General features: G+C 42.9%; 1 protein-coding gene across 1 annotated transcript; it reads left to right on the top strand.

The window, feature by feature from the left end:
* Positions 1-4087: 4087 nt before the first annotated feature.
* Positions 4088-16739, top strand: LOC308294991 (dual specificity protein phosphatase 26-like; the record flags this gene model as incomplete). Its single annotated transcript, XM_080737927.1, has 4 exons — positions 4088-4219; positions 5991-6128; positions 14875-15086; positions 16543-16739. Exons 1-4 carry the CDS (start codon positions 4179-4181, stop codon positions 16737-16739), a joined length of 588 nt encoding a protein of 195 aa, XP_080594053.1. The 5' UTR covers positions 4088-4178.
* Positions 16740-17837: the final 1098 nt, after the last annotated feature.

The following is a 17837-nucleotide window of genomic DNA, read 5'->3' as shown; positions in this document are numbered from 1 at the left end:
CAAACCATCGTTTTGTGGGTCCGGTTTTAGCACAAAGAATGTTTTTCGTGCAAAACAAATGCTTGCAATGGATTCAGCATCATGAAAAACCCCTAGTTTGACCCCTCACATGCTACTTAAAGCAGATTTATTTTTTGTATTTTTTTCCTGTAGGCCTATAGTGAATTAATGGGACACAAACACAAATCAGTTTTTAAAGAGGTTTCCCCCGGGAGTTGAATTTCAACCTTTTAGTACATATTATTACACACCTTTAGAAACACATTGGTGAAGAAATGTCTTGGTAACGATTTACTTCGCAGATTGGTCAAATATCTTATAAAATCCCCTTACTATATATATAACTCCAATGATCAGTGTACAACTTTGTATATGCGCTCCCTAGAGGCCAAGGAAAAACATTTGCCCTGCATTTTTCATATCCCTTTTATATCTTCATTGGAGACTGTCATTGGCCAAATATCTTAAGTATTCTCCTAAGACATCTTGTCTGAAACACGTCCAGCTTGTGACAGGTGGCCTGTGTCACTTTCCATGACTGCCCCGTACAGGAGAACCCCAATAAGGACGTTGCTCTTAAAAGATCTTCTCCATCTCCATATGGTTTTCAGCATGGCAAAAACTCCCCTTGCCTTGGAGATCCTACTCAGAACATCGGGGCAACCATTTTGAACAAAATGACTTGAATCATGAATGCAGCTTGTGATTACAGAGAAATTCTGCACGCATATTCGGCCAAGGAACAAATGGCAGTCTTTTCACATTGGCCTGTTATAGCGCCACCAGCAGGTCCACTTTTGCCAAACACATTTTTTGAACAAAATGCCTCAAATCATCCATGCAGCGTCACATTGCTGTTAAAGGCCAAAGAAGGCACCCTTTTCACATTTAGCACCACCAGGACCTACCTGACCTGGTGGAGACCTGTGCTCGGAAGAGCACTGCTTCTAGTTTCTTTTTTTTTAACCAGATCGTCGCGAGACAAAATATTCTATGAGTTTTCAAAGGTACTTGAAAACACTGGGATTTGCTGGCAAATAGATGATGTTTTAAATCTGGCAGTTATAGAGTTAAGCAGTGTTGATTTTGTCGACTAAAACTATGACGAAAAATGTTCGTCGACTGCGTTTTTTTCACTGAAAAAAAAAAAAAAGTAAGCTGTGATGACTAAGACTAAATATATTGACAATTTCGTCAACAAAATAAAAACTAGACTAAAACGGGAAGGACTAGTGGAGAAGAGTCCTTTTATGTTCGGTTGGTCTCAGGTGTTGCGTGCTGAAGATGGCCGATCCTACAAGCTCACAACGTGTCGCAGTGCGACGCGTTGTGAGCTTGTAGATCGGCTATTTTCAGCATGCAACCAAGTGTAAAATCAGTCATTACGATGCCATCAAGGCCTGCCAACTGTAGATTTAGTTGCCTAAAATTAGACTAAAACTAAAAAGAATCAGGTGACTAAATTATGACTAAAACAAAATGAAATTGTATTCAAAAGACTATGACTAAAACTAAATCAAAATTTGCTGTCAAAAACAACACTGACCTTAGGGTTAGGTTTGGAAGGTGTTACTAGCTCAGCCTCAGGTCTAATATGCATGAGGGATGGGACTATAAACAATATTGCCGTTTATCGTGATAAAACACTCACAATAATCGTATCTTGGAGATTAAATTTATCGTGAAATCGTCCTCCGTCATGCACTGGGATCAATTCACCTTTTATTTGCAGAGCTGCATATCCGCTACCATTTAACCTCTTAACAGGTCCGCCGGCCGTATTTTGACAAACAATCACGTTTAGACAAGCCTCTGTGTTACCTGCATTGCCAAGCTGTATACCATTTTAAAGCTAAGATTCTTGTGATTCCGAATCCGCAAACCATTTGATTATAGCACCGAAACTCACGCCGCAAACAACGCAGAAGTCCGACATAAACAAACAAACAAATATTCATAAATCTGCTGCTACTCACGTTTAGAGTTGGATTGTACTCCAACAACATCATATATTTCCACAACAATGATGTTCTTGTGTAGAGGAAGGGTAAACATGATAAAATCCATTGATTGTATAAAGTCCAAACCACATTTTCTGCCAAGAAACCACTGTACAACTATAGTCACGGATACAAGCGTGATGTCAGAGTATGACAATCTTTCACGTGTTTGCTTCTAACTCCAGTTCAGGTTTTCAGTATTACAACTCAATACTATTAACATGGCTTCCAAGCTCCATACAATGATTGACACTTCATTTCACCCAATTGGAGCTTCTAGTCCTGTCTCAGTCGTCTCCCAGTCCCCCAATAGCAACCAATAGTATGTTCTCAGAGGAGGTCCATGACTCCGTTTCATGGCCCATATATTCAGCCAATGGCAGCAGATTGTTCTGATGACTGGCACTTCTTATAGCCAATGAAATTCTCCACAAAATGTGTCTACTTTATTTTGGCTGAAGTGAACTACAATACCCAAAAACCCCTGCGTAACAGCACCACTGGACGTGCGTAAATACGCAGCAGTGCGCCGAATGTCAGACCAAGAGTGTTAGGGCTGTCAGTAAAATAAATAAATAAAATAATAATAAAAAAAATAAAAAAATAAAAAATAAATAAAATAAAAAATCCAGTCTATTAGCCCTTTTTGACCTTTTTATATGATATATGCAAATGTCTCCAAATGAAAACGCATAAACATACACTTAGTAAAACATGTGTAAAATATTCATATTCTGTAGTTTTATCATGTCCTTCGAAATTGGGCTAGGTAAGGCTTCAAAATGTGTCCACATTGTGTTTTTCAGCTCCTATATGATAATAACAGTGTTATGCAGGGCAGGCATCTATTTACTGAAAATATTTAGGCGAGGATTAAAAACCTGCTATTCCAGTAAGTTAAAACTTGCATTACTCAATGTCAATTGCACACAGAGTGATTATTTATTGCTGGGTAAAACTTCAAAATGTTTCCTTCAAAATGAGACCATGCCCAATGCATTACTCCAAATCTTTTAAAAACAACAATCTTTGGGTACGTTGTGTATAGGCGTTTTTTGCAAATTATACAGGATTGTTAACAGGTTAAACCCTCTATTGGTAAAACATACTTATAATAGACGTACTTGATACAGTCTTTTTTCACTCCTTGCCATAAAATAGCTGATCTGCGACGCGTTGTGACTTGTGAGCTTGTAGATCGGCATTTTTTTTGTCAAATGTTCCGCCCCAGGATAATGGATGTTGGGGATATTTTAATTATCTCGATAATATCGTAAATCGCGATTTCTTTGGTCACAGTAATTGTGATATGCAATTTTCATATCGTCCCATCCCTAATATACATAGGTGTGGGTGTGTGTGTGTGTGTGTGCGTGTGTGTGTGTGTGTGTGTGTGTGTGTGTGTGTGTGTGTGTGTGTGTGTGTGTGTGTGTGTGTGTGTGTGTGTGTGTGTGTGTGTGTGTGTGTGGTCGCCCCACCACACAGTATCTCTGGCCAGCCTGCATTCAGATCTTTAAATAGGAAGCTATTTTGATGCAATGAAGGTTTTACAGAGTGTGCAGCAGCAGCATGCATGGTGCAGGAGCAAGCAGTGTGATTTGTGGGCCAGTAACACTTCTGTGTGTGTGTGTGTGTGTGTGTGTGTGTGTGTGTGTGTGTGTGTGTGTGTGTGTGTGTGTGTGTGTGTGTGTGTGTGTGTGTGCACGCATGCGTGCGTGTGTGTGTGTGTGTGTGTGTGTGTGTGTGTGTGTGTGTGTGTGTGTGTGTGTGTGTGTGCACGCATGCGTGCGTGTGTGTGTGTGTGTGTGTGTGTGTGTGTGTGTGTGTGTGTGCGTGTGTGGTCAGTGAAAGCGAGGCTCAGCCTCCAGAGACTAAAATACACCTGTTTCTGTTTCTCTCCTTCTGATCAGGCTGACGATGAGAGTTCAGTTCAGACACTCCGCTAGAAATGAAGTCCAGCCCCGGCCAAAAAGCAACGCTCATCTAATAGATGGAATTGAAAAAAATAAATGAACACGTCTCCAAGCGGTTTTGGCCAGAGTCTTGGCAAACATCGGCAGCAGTGTTTTGATTGGAATAGATTCTTCTTTTCTTTTCTTTATTTGATTCTGGACGTAGATTCTGGACCGCAACGACGTCTCTCCCTGAAGCCGGAGAAGAGGAGGAAGAAGTTGCACCATGTCCTACGCCTCCAGGCTGCCGGCCTCCTGGAACGACAGGTGACGTATAGAAATCCTACTTAACCCTATTAGTGCCTATCCCAAACAAGTTCGGCTTTATTTCAATCCAATACAATATTTTATTTGCTATTTTACTTACCCCGAGCTGCTTGGAGCAACGTGGGTGGTCCTTGCTCGTCCAGCGCTAGCCAACGAGAGACGCTAGATGGTCCGACGATTTATTCCATTGAAAATGGTTTAAAATAAAGTTTAGAGCCCCCCCAAAAAACCTCAATCTATACTGTCGGCGGCGCGACGTATTCCAGGGTGCCTATCCCGAACTAGTCCGGGATATTTAATAAAATGAATTATTTAATCGGAGGCCTCAACGAAGCCCCGGTCTAAACGTCCATCCATGGTCCGGGCCAACACTCGGCCATACACGGGCCGTAGTCGCGCTAACGGCTGCATCGCGCCGCCCACTCCAATAATAAATCACATCTTTAGACAGGATTTTCTCCGGATTGTGTTCCCAGACCCAAAGAGAAAGTTTTTTGCGACTGAAATAGCTTTAGATCGGGCTTCTAAATGGGTTAGCATTTTGGCTACGTGTCAGCTAGATTCCTCCTCTAGTCACCCATAGCATTGGCTGGAGTGAAATCCCAAGGCACTTGGGACAGTGTCAACGGAAGCAAGAGCGAAGGTCTATAGAGAAATTTCTGGCACTCTAGCGCCCCTTGTGGCCGGCGGCACTGTATGAGTTAATTTATGGACTCTATAGTCTAAGAGTCTATGGCGGAATTGAAACTCTCAAAAGATCAGCAACCTGCGACTCAGAAACCATGTTAAAAGAGAATAGAAAATGTGTATTTACAGCGCTGTAACAATCACACACATGTACAGGGACGTGCTGGCCATTGGGAAAAGCGGGACAACTCCCGAATGGCCGGAACTTCATTCCCGGCCGGTCCAGGCCGGCCATTAGGGAAAAAAATCAATTAAAATGTCGGCCTTTGTTCCATTTTGGGGGCTGGGTGGTAAATCGTCACTGTCGGGCAGAAACCTTGTATCTCCAAGTTTCAAATTTGTACATTTTTTTTTGCAAAGCAAAGCCCTGCTTCATCATACGTTTCAAATTTGATAATTATTTTCGCAAAGCAAAGCCCTGCTTCATCATACAAGGCCGTCGCACAAAAGTAATGAAAACAGCAGATCTACAAGCACACAACGCCTCGAGGTGTGAGGCGTTGTGTGGTTGTAGATCGGCTGTTTTCACTAGTTTAAATCATTTTTAAAATGATAAATACAAAACAAACGGTTTTGGACATACAAGGTTTCCACCCGACAACGACGAAATATAACTCATGTAATTGGCCCACTGGCTTGTCACTTTGTCACAAATCTTTGAGTAGCAGCAGCAGCGCTATGGAGAGAGATCTCTCTCTATAGCGCGCAATGAGGGCCTCTCCAACTCTTTTACCCGGGCTGAATCAGGGGCCCAGCATGTCCCTGCACATGTACACACATGTCTTACACTAAAGAGACACAAGACAAGACTGAAGTCCCTACCCTGACTCTCAGTCTATAATTGGCTAAAGCAAAAACAATAATACACTCTTGTCTACAGCGCTTGTTAAAAGCCCAGAACTCCTTCACACGGCCATAAAACAAATGTGCCACTGAGTGGCTGCCAGCTGTGACCTTCCATCCTCTATTCCCTACCTCCTGACCTTATCTACGACCAAGTTCTCAGCGTTCAAACTCAAACTAGCAAATGTATTCACTACTAAGCAATATGACATACTAATATAATGTCACCTCATCATCACAGGCCTCCTCCTCGCAGGGTGGAGATCGACCTGAGCTCTCCTGGCCTGGCGGTGGGCGAGCTGGAGAGGCTGCTGTTCACCGGGAGAGCCATCACCAGCCATGCTGACGAGGTCTGGCCCAGGCTCTACATAGGAGACCAGTAAGTAGTCTGGCCCACAGAACTGGCCCACAATGAACTGCAGAGGCCTTGTTCGCCTCTGCAGTTCATTGGAGCGACGTGCAACAGTTGTAGTCCGGACTTCCTGGAAAAACCAAGGGAACGCTGTCAGTCAAGTGACTACTGGCCAATCACAGCGTGTCTTCTCCGGGACTTATCCAAGGACTACAATTCAATTCAACAGAGCCAGTTGCAATGTTGCGTGGCTCAGCTGTTCTTACAGGCTGCACGTAGGGTTGCCACCCGTTCCGTATAATACGGAATCGTTCCGTATTGGACAATTAAAAGATGCGTTCCATATTGAACCAATACGGAACGCGGTTTGTTCCGTATTTAACCAAATGCCCCATAAAGGTCTGTCACACAAACCTCAACACAGAATTTAACAATAATGAATGTAATAAAACACAGGAAAAGACAGCAAAAGGAGGGAGAGGCACGAAGGACCGCCTGTGAGGCGGCTCCCCGGGCGGCTCGCAGTCGCTGCGGCTGTGGTGCGCTCTACGCTCTGCCTATAGTGGGGTTCCGTGTACATGTAATTTTTGGTTTTCATTTTAAATTCGTGTTAAAGTTTATTTTTCACTTCCAATTTGTAGATTATGATCTATAGAACAATTTTGGTTCGAGTGTCAAGACAGTAGATTGTAGACAGTAGACACTTTATAAAATAGGCTATGCTCAGGTTTAGGCTAGTGAAGCCTATTCAGCCTAAAGTAAAAATGTTCAATGTTCATAAAATAGGCTATGCTCAGGTTTAGGCTAGTGAAGCCTATTCAGCCTAAAGTAAAAATGTTCAATGTTCATTGCTAATAAAGCACTTTAAACTAGGCTATGCTCAGGTTCAGGCTAGTGAAGACTATTCAGCCTAAAGTAAAAATGTTCAATGTTCATAAAATAGGCTATGCTCAGGTTTAGGCTAGTGAAGCCTATTCAGCCTAAAGTAAAAAATGTTTAATCTTCGTTGCTAATGAAGCACTTTAAACTTTAAGTATTATGACTTAATGGTTTCTTGACTACCTTCTCTTTACTGACCACCAAGTGACCCAATACAAGAGCCAGGTTCAAATCATTCATACATTGCTTTATTTCATACAAAATTAACTTATTCATATTTTAGAAACAATTGGCCACTTCAAACTGCAAAACAATATAGGTTATACCATGTTGTGTGTTATAGTTATAACTATTCTATGCTGCATTTCATGGGTTTGGGACTGCATTCTTTCGCCGGCCGGCGGCTGTGCCACGCGCACGGAAAGCGGAAGAGGTGTTCCTTATTTCAATTTCTGAAAGGTGGCAACCCTAGCTGCACGTGGAAGCGATGCACACGTGATTCCCTTGGTCCATTGATGCATATATGCATCTGAGTCGAAGGAGGCGGGCTCTACATAGGAGACCAGTAAGTAGTCTGGCCCAGGCTCTACATAGGAGACCAGTAAGTAGTCTGGCCCAGGCTCTACATAGGAGGCCAGTAAGTAGTCTGGCCCAGGCTCTACATAGGAGACCAGTAAGTAGTCTGGCCCAGGCTCTACATAGGAGACCAGTAAGTAGTCTGGCCCAGGCTCTACATAGGAGACCAGTAAGTAGTCTGGCCCAGGCTCTACATAGGAGACCAGTAAGTAGTCTGGCCCACCAGGCTCTACATAGGAGACCAGTAAGTAGTCTGGCCCACCAGGCTCTACATTGGAGACCAGTAAGTAGTCCCCAAATTATTTGGAAAAAACAAGGGAACGCTGTTGGTTTGTTCACTGAACAGTAAACAAACCAACATAAAGTTTCAGTGTATAGACTGGTTATATGCACATTTCTAAAGTGACAATTTAAGGACTTGTTAATACCTCTAAAATGACAAATTAAACATTGGCCAAATTGTCAAATATTAGAGGCAGAAATAGTCAAAATAGCCGATCTGCATGCTCAAAACGCCTCGTGTTACGAGGCGTTAACCCTAGTTAAGAACTAGTAACAGAGTAACAGGAAAGTAGTAGTCAATAGTGTGCGTGTCCAAACTGGACTAGTATCAGAAGCACTCTAGTGTTTTTAAGAGACAGTGTTGCATATCAATAATGACACAGACAACGATGAATTTAAATTGTTGAGTGGCCACTTGCTATTGCAAATAGCATAGACGTTACAACTGCAGTATATGGAAGATCTTTTGGAGCAGCATTTTAGGTATGTTTCTATAACTTAAATGGATATTATTTCAAAAGGCACCTTTTAATTGTTTTACTATTTAGCACTAAATCGAAAAAAAGAAAAAAAAAGTACTAAATATGTATTCACACTGAACTGCCGGTATTTAACATTCAGACAGGGTACTTTCAATCCTGGGTTAGAATAGACTTTACATTGGAGACCATTATGTAAGAAGCAGGGTCTGTAATGTGTCCTTGGCAAGTTTTAGATGGTGTTTTACATATCATTATAATGTTCTTATTTTGATCACAAGACCCAGTTACTCAGTCTAGCCATCAAAATGTCAGAAATAAGTGCTTTTCTAATATTTATGATATGTAACCTTTATCTGTTTGTACCGATTCATAAGCATATGGATTGACCTGTGAGGCCAAGGTCACTGTATACGCCCAGTGATAGGAGAGGGCAAACGTTGTTTAAGGTCAACTCATCTACATTTTAAGCATCGTGTTTTATCACACACTTATTAATATCAGGGGTCCTCAACATGTCTGTTCAGACAAATGTTTCCTTGGCAACTTCTGGCAAGACTTTTTTTTTGCTTTAGTTTTTACATAGCAAATTAGCAATATAAAGTTATTTTGACCATAAGACCTGATTACTGAATGCCAGGTTTTCTTCAGAAGACTATGTATGGCACATTAGGAGTCTGTCGGTACAGTGGGTTCTCAAACGCTTTACTTCAACTGGGGGTCCAGGACCCCTAGGGGGTCCACAGAGTTACTACAGTATGGCCCAGGCTTTATATTGGAGACCATTAATTGAATCCACAAGACGGGTTTAGTTGAGACAATGTGCCATTTTAATGTTTAGATATGTGGGGGGTTCATTCAAATATTGTTGTGATGGTGGGTTTTATTTAAAAGTGCTGTCAAAAGTTAAAGCTGTAATATTGTGCTGGTTAGATGGTTACCTGCCGTACTGTACTGTAGTACTGTTAGATAGTTACCTGCTGTACTTCCTCCAGCGAGGGAGGACACACATGGACCTGGAATATCATTGCTACAGTGTTTGTTCAGTGAACAGTGAACTTTGGTAAACACTAGCTGGTTCACCAATTCCATCCTCGTTAGAAAAAAGAGACCATTATTGTTCCAATCGATACAGATCAATAGGTCCAATTCCAGCTTTCTCTGTTCATTTCTTTGTTTTATCACTTCCAGGGAAGTGCACTCACTCTCCTGATCTTATATATACATTCCTTCAAAAGCCGCATCCCACTTCCAAGCCCATTCACGCCCCCTTTACATCGACTTCAACTCATAGGTAGTCGTCTAGGACGTAAGGAATACCGCCCCTAACGCTATCATTCGCCCCCCGTCGCCATGGTGACAGCCCTCCATTGGCTCATTCCCAGCTATGGGAACGGCGGGCAGTGAGGGCAGAGAAATAGCAGAGGCATAACAGTCACTTCTCTCCAGTGCGTCCGGCGGTCAAATATGTCCGACCGGAAACGTGCGCTGCGGCACAATAGTTCCGCCACAATAGTTCCCCCCCCCCCAATTTTTTTTTTTTTTTTTTCCTTTTTTTTTTTTTCCTTTTTTTTTTTCAAAAAACTTTTTTTTTTTGAAAAAAAAAGTTTTTTAGTAAAGAAGCGGGCGTGGACTCTAGATGTGAGCGGCCCGAAGGGCCGCGAACCTCTAGTTGCATAGAATTGGCATTCGGACATGAGGAGCTGAAGAGCTGGAGAGACACTCTCAGAATATAGAATATAGAGCTACTGTAGTTAACACTTATTTAGGCCTAGAATTATTGAATGCTTTAACTAGTGAAAAATAGCAGATACACAAGCTCACAGCGCGGCATAGAGTGCCACGCGTGCGAGCTTGTAGATCTGCTATTTTTGAAAAAGTCGTGAAAAAGTGTGCAAATCTTTGAATATATTTCAAAGCGAACGTTTGTAACTCAAATGTTGCTTCTGGGGGTCCCTGGAACGAAATATTTTGAGATGCAGGTCCGTGGCCAAATATATATCAGTTTGAGGGTCCTTCAAATGAAAAGGTTTGAGAACCACTAACATGGTAGTCTCTCAATAACAGACTATCTGAGCTCCAGTTAAGTGAAAAGGACCTTTTCTTTGACGATGGCTAGCCAGATTGCTGACATAGAAACATAGTTTTTTTTCAAAAAACCTTAGAAGGATTCAAAAGACACTTGGGTCAAAATTCAAATTTTCATGATTTTTCAAAAATAGCAGATCTACAAGCTCGCGCTGTGAGCTTGTATATCTGCTATTTTTCAATAGTTAAGGCATAAAATAATGATACACAATAATGTGTACCCGTTCTAAATGGGTTAACAAATAAATACTGTATTAAGTAGGCTCTGTCCAACCAAATGATATTACAGTAGCTTACTGTAGGCTACTGTCCAGTGGTGGAAAAAGTACTCCCATTCTTTACTCAAGTAAAAGTATCAATACTGCAATGTAGAAATACTCTGTTACAAGTAAAAGTCTGGAATTCAAAATGTTTTTGAGTAAAATTACCAAAGTATTGGCATCAAAATATACATAAAGTACCAAAAGTAAAAGTACAAAATGTTTGAAAATAGCAGATCTACAAGCTCGCAACGCTTTGTGGGCTTGTAGATTGGCTATTTTCAAATAGCCTAGGTATAAAATAGGGCTAAAGTGCATTAATGTATGTATTATTTCTGCAAAGTAATTAGTGACTAAGGTTTTCAAATAAATGTGGTGGAGTAAAAGTACAATATTTGCATCCGAGATGTTGTGGAGTAGAAGTAAAAGTATTGTAGATACTCAAGTAAAGTACAAATACCTCAAAATTGTACTTACAGCACCTAAATAAATCTACTTAGCTACTTTACACCGCTGCTGTAGACTACTGTACAACCTCCAACGTGTGTAAGAGGAGCTGATCGTAAATCTTTTTTAGATTCTGGAGGAGTTGCATTCCTCCACGCAGGGAACGTGCGTAGAGGAATCTCAGAGTTTCCACTGATGCCCCCTGATGTGTTTCATACATCACCTTAATTTAATGCTGTCAGCAGGCAGCTTAGATCTATAGGGGCGGCCATAGTGGAATGGATAGGGAGGCCGCCTGGGGAACCAGAGCCCCTGGTTGTCCCAGGTTCCATTCCAGGCCAGGGTAGCAATGTGGATGTGTGTCCCTGAGCAAGAGTCTTAACCCCTAATTGCTCACGCACTCCTTGTGGGCAGCCAATCAGCTGAGTTGAGCTGAAAATACTGAATTTCCCTCGATGGAGGAAATGGGTAACTATTATCTCTCATATTAATTAGTCCCTGGGAAATGGGTTCTCTTCTAATCTGTCAAACTTCTGAATGTCCAGTGAATGTCCAGTGAATGATCAGTGAATATCCAGTAATTGTCCTGTGATACAGCAGCCTGTCATATAGATTTGTCATCAAATAATGAATACTTAAGTCAATGGTGGAATGTAACTAAGTACATTTACTCAAGTATTGTACTTAAGTACAATTCTTTACTTGCGTATTTGCTTTTTTAATAAACATAATCATTTATGCTTATTCTCGACTGCATCTCAGTCAGGGGAAATATTATACTTTTTACTCCTCCGTTATTTGGAAGCTTTAGTGACTACAGATCATTTGCAGACTAAGATTGTCAACACTAAACATACATTAACTGAGACATGATAATTACAGTAGGTTAAGTGGCCTTTAAGGCCACTTCACATTGAGCCGATCCCGGGGCCGAGGATCCCCGATCAGATTTCGGGAGGACCCCCCGGGAAAATCGTTTGGTCGGCCCCGGAATCGGTCTTGGGCTTGAACAGTACCCCGACACCATCGGATTATGTTAATTAGCTTTTTTATGACCTCGGGACTCGTCGGGAGCACTCACGATAATATCAAAAAAGCTTGATATTTTCGGGTCATCGGGTAGGAATCCTTTACAATTATTGTCGTCTGAATGAGCTCACGGGATTGCTTCAGATTATATGAAGCCAGCTCCTCCCTTTTTTTAGAGTGTAGGCCTAGGCTATATTCTGTCACCTCACAATAGAACAGCCTACACTTTTATTATTATTATTAGCCTACTTACTTTTTACTTTAGCCTACTTTCTCTCTAAAATGTTGTAGGCCTAATCACTTGTTCAAAAACGTTATAGCCTGTTCTTTTTTTCTTCTTCTTCTTCTGCGCAGTCATTTGGCGACAAGGCAGTGTATTCTATCAACTCACGAAAGCCTTTCCCCATATATAGACCTATATATAATATATGTTTTATATTTATAAAAGATAATACCATAAATCACCATTTGAAACGCCTGTTTCAAATAAGCGCACGGTTCGTATAAGCGCCTGGGCCGTTATTTCTTATTTGCAATTAATATTATCCTCATTATGTTTTATATAAGATCCCGGGCTATTATTTGTTTGGTTGTTTGGTATTATTTGCTATTTATTCAACTGGTCATTTATGTTGCATGGCAGTGGTGCGCTGAAAACAGCAAATCTACAAGCTCACAGCAGTGCTGTGACAGCACGTTGCAAGTGCAACATGACGGTAGAGCGCTGAAAACAGCAAATCTACAAGCTCACAGCCCTGTGGACAGACACTTCTAAAAATGTATATGCTGCCCAGCCCAGCCCAGTCAGCCCAGTGCTACGCTACTATGTGCGTCGGGGAACAGATTGCCAAAGGACTCCAAAAAAAGAGAGAGGAAAAAAGAGAGTCTGCTGCTCTCTGCCACTGCTGGATCAGAATAACTCATTACCTGTTGTTGCTGCCTCTTTTTATCCAGTCCGCATTGTGAAGAAGTAATCCATTATTTTGAGGTGCAAGGGATATGTCCCTTATATATAAGGGAATGTCAGGATAGTCCATTTGGTTACCATTTGGTCTCCATCATTAAGCTGGGGATCACCTGGAACGCCCTCATTGTCAAAACATTAAACAATGTCCCAGAGAGAGAGAGGTCCTGTCGTGTCCAGCATTTTGAGGTGGAAACATGGAGAATGCACAGGCTGATCATACATTTGCTGACGCGTCGTTCGCTTCACGCTGTTGGTTATAGGCCTATATTCATTATTTATTTATTTTGGTCGGCAAAGCCCATGTTCAACTTCAAGTTCAAACTCTCTCACGCAACATGTCGCTTTGATGTCATGCAGATGTAATGGGCAATTTCCTATTGATCAGATACACACCTGAAAGTATTCACGCTGATTAACAGTTAATTTGAGCAGTGATGGTAAAAGTAGGCCTAATCAGTGAGAATGCTTTCAGGTGAGCCTTTCTCCGCGCTCAAAGGCCAAGTAAAAAAAAAGAGAACTTGAACTCTGTCGGTCTGACTGTCCCACCGCCTCATCCAAGCCTTCAACCAACTGTCCAAAAAGGAAAATGGACATGTAGGATTCATTTAGTTCCATTACACTGTCAGGGTAGGCCTATTGCATATCACCTAAAACCGGATTAATTCTTCAAAATGTGGACTACATCACATCACAGATGCAGCACTCAAGGTAATTAAATGTCAGACCAAACCTCACCGTTGTGACTCCGACCAAGCCAAATATATTATTAGCCTATCTTACATAAATATAATAACGATATTATATATCCCCACGTGTGGGGAAAGGCTTTTTTGAGAGGTGATAGAATAGGGTGGTAGAATAGGGTGGTTGGGCCCATTAAATATAAAAAAAAACTCTTTAAGAGGCTGCGCAAACAAAGAAAAGGAAAAAAAAGCAAAGGGGCAAATACACGTTATAGCCTACACAGTAGGTCTATATGTAGGCTGGTAACGTGTCCGTTGGCTTCACGCTGGTCGCAACGACTTCACTTTTAGCGTTTCTTGGTTATAGACCTATTCATTCTTTATTTTTTATTCTATTGGTCGGCAATGTGCGAGCCCATGGCACCATCCGCGACCCCACGTTGGGTCGGGACACACAGTTTGAGAACCGCTGCCACTTTCTCAATCCGTGGAGGCTGTAGCCTTGTTTCTTTATTCAATCAACTGCCAGAAAAAATAAAAGTGAGTGAAGAAAGAGAGAGAGAAAAAAACACTCTTGATTTTATCCCTCTTGAGGGGGCGGAATTTTCATCTAGTAGCGTCTCTCATGGCACCACCCCCCCGAGATCGTGGGTGGCTAGAATCGCGAGACGTCGGTCTCATTTGTAATGGTCTGAGATATTTCACTTGGCACAGCGGGATATACCGGGCCCGATCGCAAGACAGAGGATCGCTGTCGTTTGAAATGAACACCGATAAACCCCCGGGCACGACATCTGATTGGATCCAACATCGCAATTCGTCTGGGAGGCCTCTAAGCTGCACCCGGCAGCGCATACAGTATAGAGTAATATCAGCCCCATCGTTACCTGCAGAAACCCTTTCTGTAAATTCAAGAGAACAAAATAACTAAAACGGGTTATTTTTTTCTCCCCAATTCCTGAAAGGTAAAAGTTTGGTTTGGACACCTGACAGTAACAATAGCTAAGAATGTGTGCGTGTGTGTGTGTGTGTGTGTGTGTGTGTGTGCGTGTGCGTGTGCGTGTGCGTGCGTGTGTGCTGCAGACACAGTGCAGAGAACAGGGCGGATCTGTCCCAGCACCACATCACCCACATCCTGAACGCGGCTCACAGTGCCCGCAGGGCGGTGCCCGCCTTCTACGGCAGCCTGGGCGTCACCTACCTGGGCATCGATGCCCGCGACGCCATGGACTACGACATGAGTGGCAACTTCCAGACGGCCTCCGACTTCATCCACAGAGCGCTCAGCGGAGGAGGTGAGCGCACCTTTACTGACTGTCACATGATGGCAGCTTTACAGGTGGAGAAACAAAAATCATACACGTGATAACTAGTTTTCAGCATTTTTCACATCAAGGTCCATTATTTATTCAGCATTTGAGCCACAGAACCACCTTTTGATGACATTTAATCTCTCAGACTTAGAATATTTTGTTATCGTTGGATAAGATTTTGCCTACAATTCCACTTTTATATATAGTTTGTTGATTACTCTTGAGATGCAAAAAACAATCTAAGATATCTACATTATATGCCTCCATACTGTAGCAGAATCCAGAATAACATAGCAGCATTGTCGGGCGGCTGTGGTTCAGGAGATAGAGCAGTTCGTCCAATCATCCGTGGGTCGGAGGTTCGAATCCCGGCTCCTCCTCCTGTCCACATGTGGAAGTGTCCTTGGGCAAGACACTGAACCCCACACTGCCTCCAGTGAGTGGGTCGGTGTCAGCTTTGCCACAGTTGTGTGTGAATGTGGGAAGTGAGGACGCTGGCGTCCACTGTTCACCGCTTCACCTTCCAATGTATGAATGAATGAATGAACCTCAACAAACGCTCTGTCAATTTAATAGATTAGATCAACCTGCATTGATCACACATGGGAAACAACAGTCACACACAAGACAAAAATCACACCCGTGTGAACTGAGCGGTGGTTTACCCACCAACCCCCCCCTCCCCCCCCTCCCCCCCTTCCCCCCTGTGTGTGTGTGTGTGTGTGTGTGCGCGTGTGTGTGTGTGTGTGTGCCTGGTCTGGCCTGGCCTGAAAACAGCGCCCCTCCCTTAACATGTGTGGTCAGAAAAGGTACTACACCACAGGCTACATACAGACCCACATACAAACCCACATACATACAAACAAACATACATACATACCTACACACACGGCCACGCTATGGAGACGGTGTGACCACCGCTCAAAAAGGAAGAGCTAAGAGTTCCAGGGACGTGCAGAGATGTTAGAGAGGCAGGGGATGACATTTCTGAAAGTCCCTTTTGGTGAAAATATTTAAAATAGCAGACCTCACAGCACGTCGCGCTGTGACGGAGATGTGCCGTACAAAATGGATTTCTACACAGAGAGGGCAATTCTTTCAACATAAGATGCTGCATTCAAGTTCAGGAGAGTTTGGACAAGGCAATTCTCTTGGCATGTATTTCCCCATAGTGAAAACTGGAGAGGGCACTTTTTACAGACAAGTTAAAATGGCAGGGGCTCAAGCCTTGTATAACATTTGTGTCCCTGTATGTTTCTCCTTTATGTGGACATAAATACATTGTTTGTGTGTGTGTGTGTGTGTGTGTGTGTGTGTGTGTGTGTGTGTGTGTGTGTGTGTGCGTGTGTGCGTGCGTGCGTGCGTGCGTGCGTGCGTGCGTGCGTGCGTGCGTGCGTGCGTGCGTGCGTGCGTGCGTGCGTGCGTGCGTGTACTCCAGGCAGAGTGCTGGTCCACTGCCAGGTGGGGGTGAGTCGCTCTGCCACGCTGGTCCTGGCCTACCTGATGATGAAACAGCGCCTCCGCCTGGTGGAGGCCATCCAAGCGGTCAAGGACAACCGGGGAATCGTCCCCAACCGAGGCTTCCTGCGCCAGCTCTGTGCTCTGGACGGACAGCTGTTTGGATCCCAGGGCTGAAGAGGACAGCTATTTGGAACCCAGTGCTGAAGAGGACAGCTGTTTGGAACCCCCTTAGACATCAAAGGGGGCCCCTGCCCTTTTATCCGTCTGTAAAAAGTGCCCTCTCTTGACATGTGTCTCAAAGGACATAGGGGAATGTTTTTAGAATATTTGGCGGTCCTGTTTTCACTCTTGCCTACATCGGGGGGTTGTTGCAGTGATACTTCACCTTCTGTTGCGCTGTGACGAAATAAACCCATAAAACACTGTGTTGTAACTTCAAACTCCATTTTGACCATGTTAGATTCCTGGAAAACACCCGTCCTCATACTGGCGACTCATACTGCCCTCCTAATATGTGAGGAGGCCATGTTTTTTCAATTACCCTTTTTTAATAAAATACTTGAAAATAGTCATTGAAAAACATGGGCCCCTCACGTATTAGGAGGGCAGTAGTATGAGTCAGCAGTGCCAAGGATGAGTGTTTTCCGATGAATCTAACATGGTTAAAATGGAGTTTGAAGTTACAGTGGGTTTGTATAGGAGGGGGGTGTGTCTGTTAAAATGAATATCTTCATGTATAATCTACTGAATCGAGCAACTGTCTGTCTGCTCCTAAAAGCCTGAGTAGACGATAAAATGACGTAAACATGTTTTGAAAGTGTAATATCCCTACTGTATGCTCACTTTTTCACTTTTTTTTGGTCTTTTCTCAACCTGTGGGTCGGGACCCCCGGGTACACACACCTCCATTCCGAAACCCCACCATTCCGAAGATTGACTTCCATTATTCGGAATGGTGGGGTTTCCCATTGTTCTATAAGACCCCACCATTCCGAAAATCAGAAACACCACCAGCCTTTGACAGGGGGTCCTCCAAATCTTTGTGTGATAGAAACTTTTTTTCTCTTTTTTTCATATCAACCACTTGAACCCTGGTTGACCCTATTCAGAGAACTTTAGCCAAAAATAGCATATCTACAAGCTCACAACCACACCTCGCGCTTGTGAGCTTGTAGATCGGCTATTTTCGGCAAAGAGGTTTGGTGTAGAGGGGAAAAAGAAGTAAGTACAGAGTGAAAGGTCAAGTTTATCAAGTACTGACTGTTCAAGACA

Source organism: Nannobrachium achirus (assembly GCF_963921795.1).
Source record: "Nannobrachium achirus genome assembly, chromosome: 12".
Classification (NCBI taxonomy): domain Eukaryota; kingdom Metazoa; phylum Chordata; class Actinopteri; order Myctophiformes; family Myctophidae; genus Nannobrachium; species Nannobrachium achirus.
This window is presented reverse-complemented; position numbering and strand designations above follow the sequence as displayed.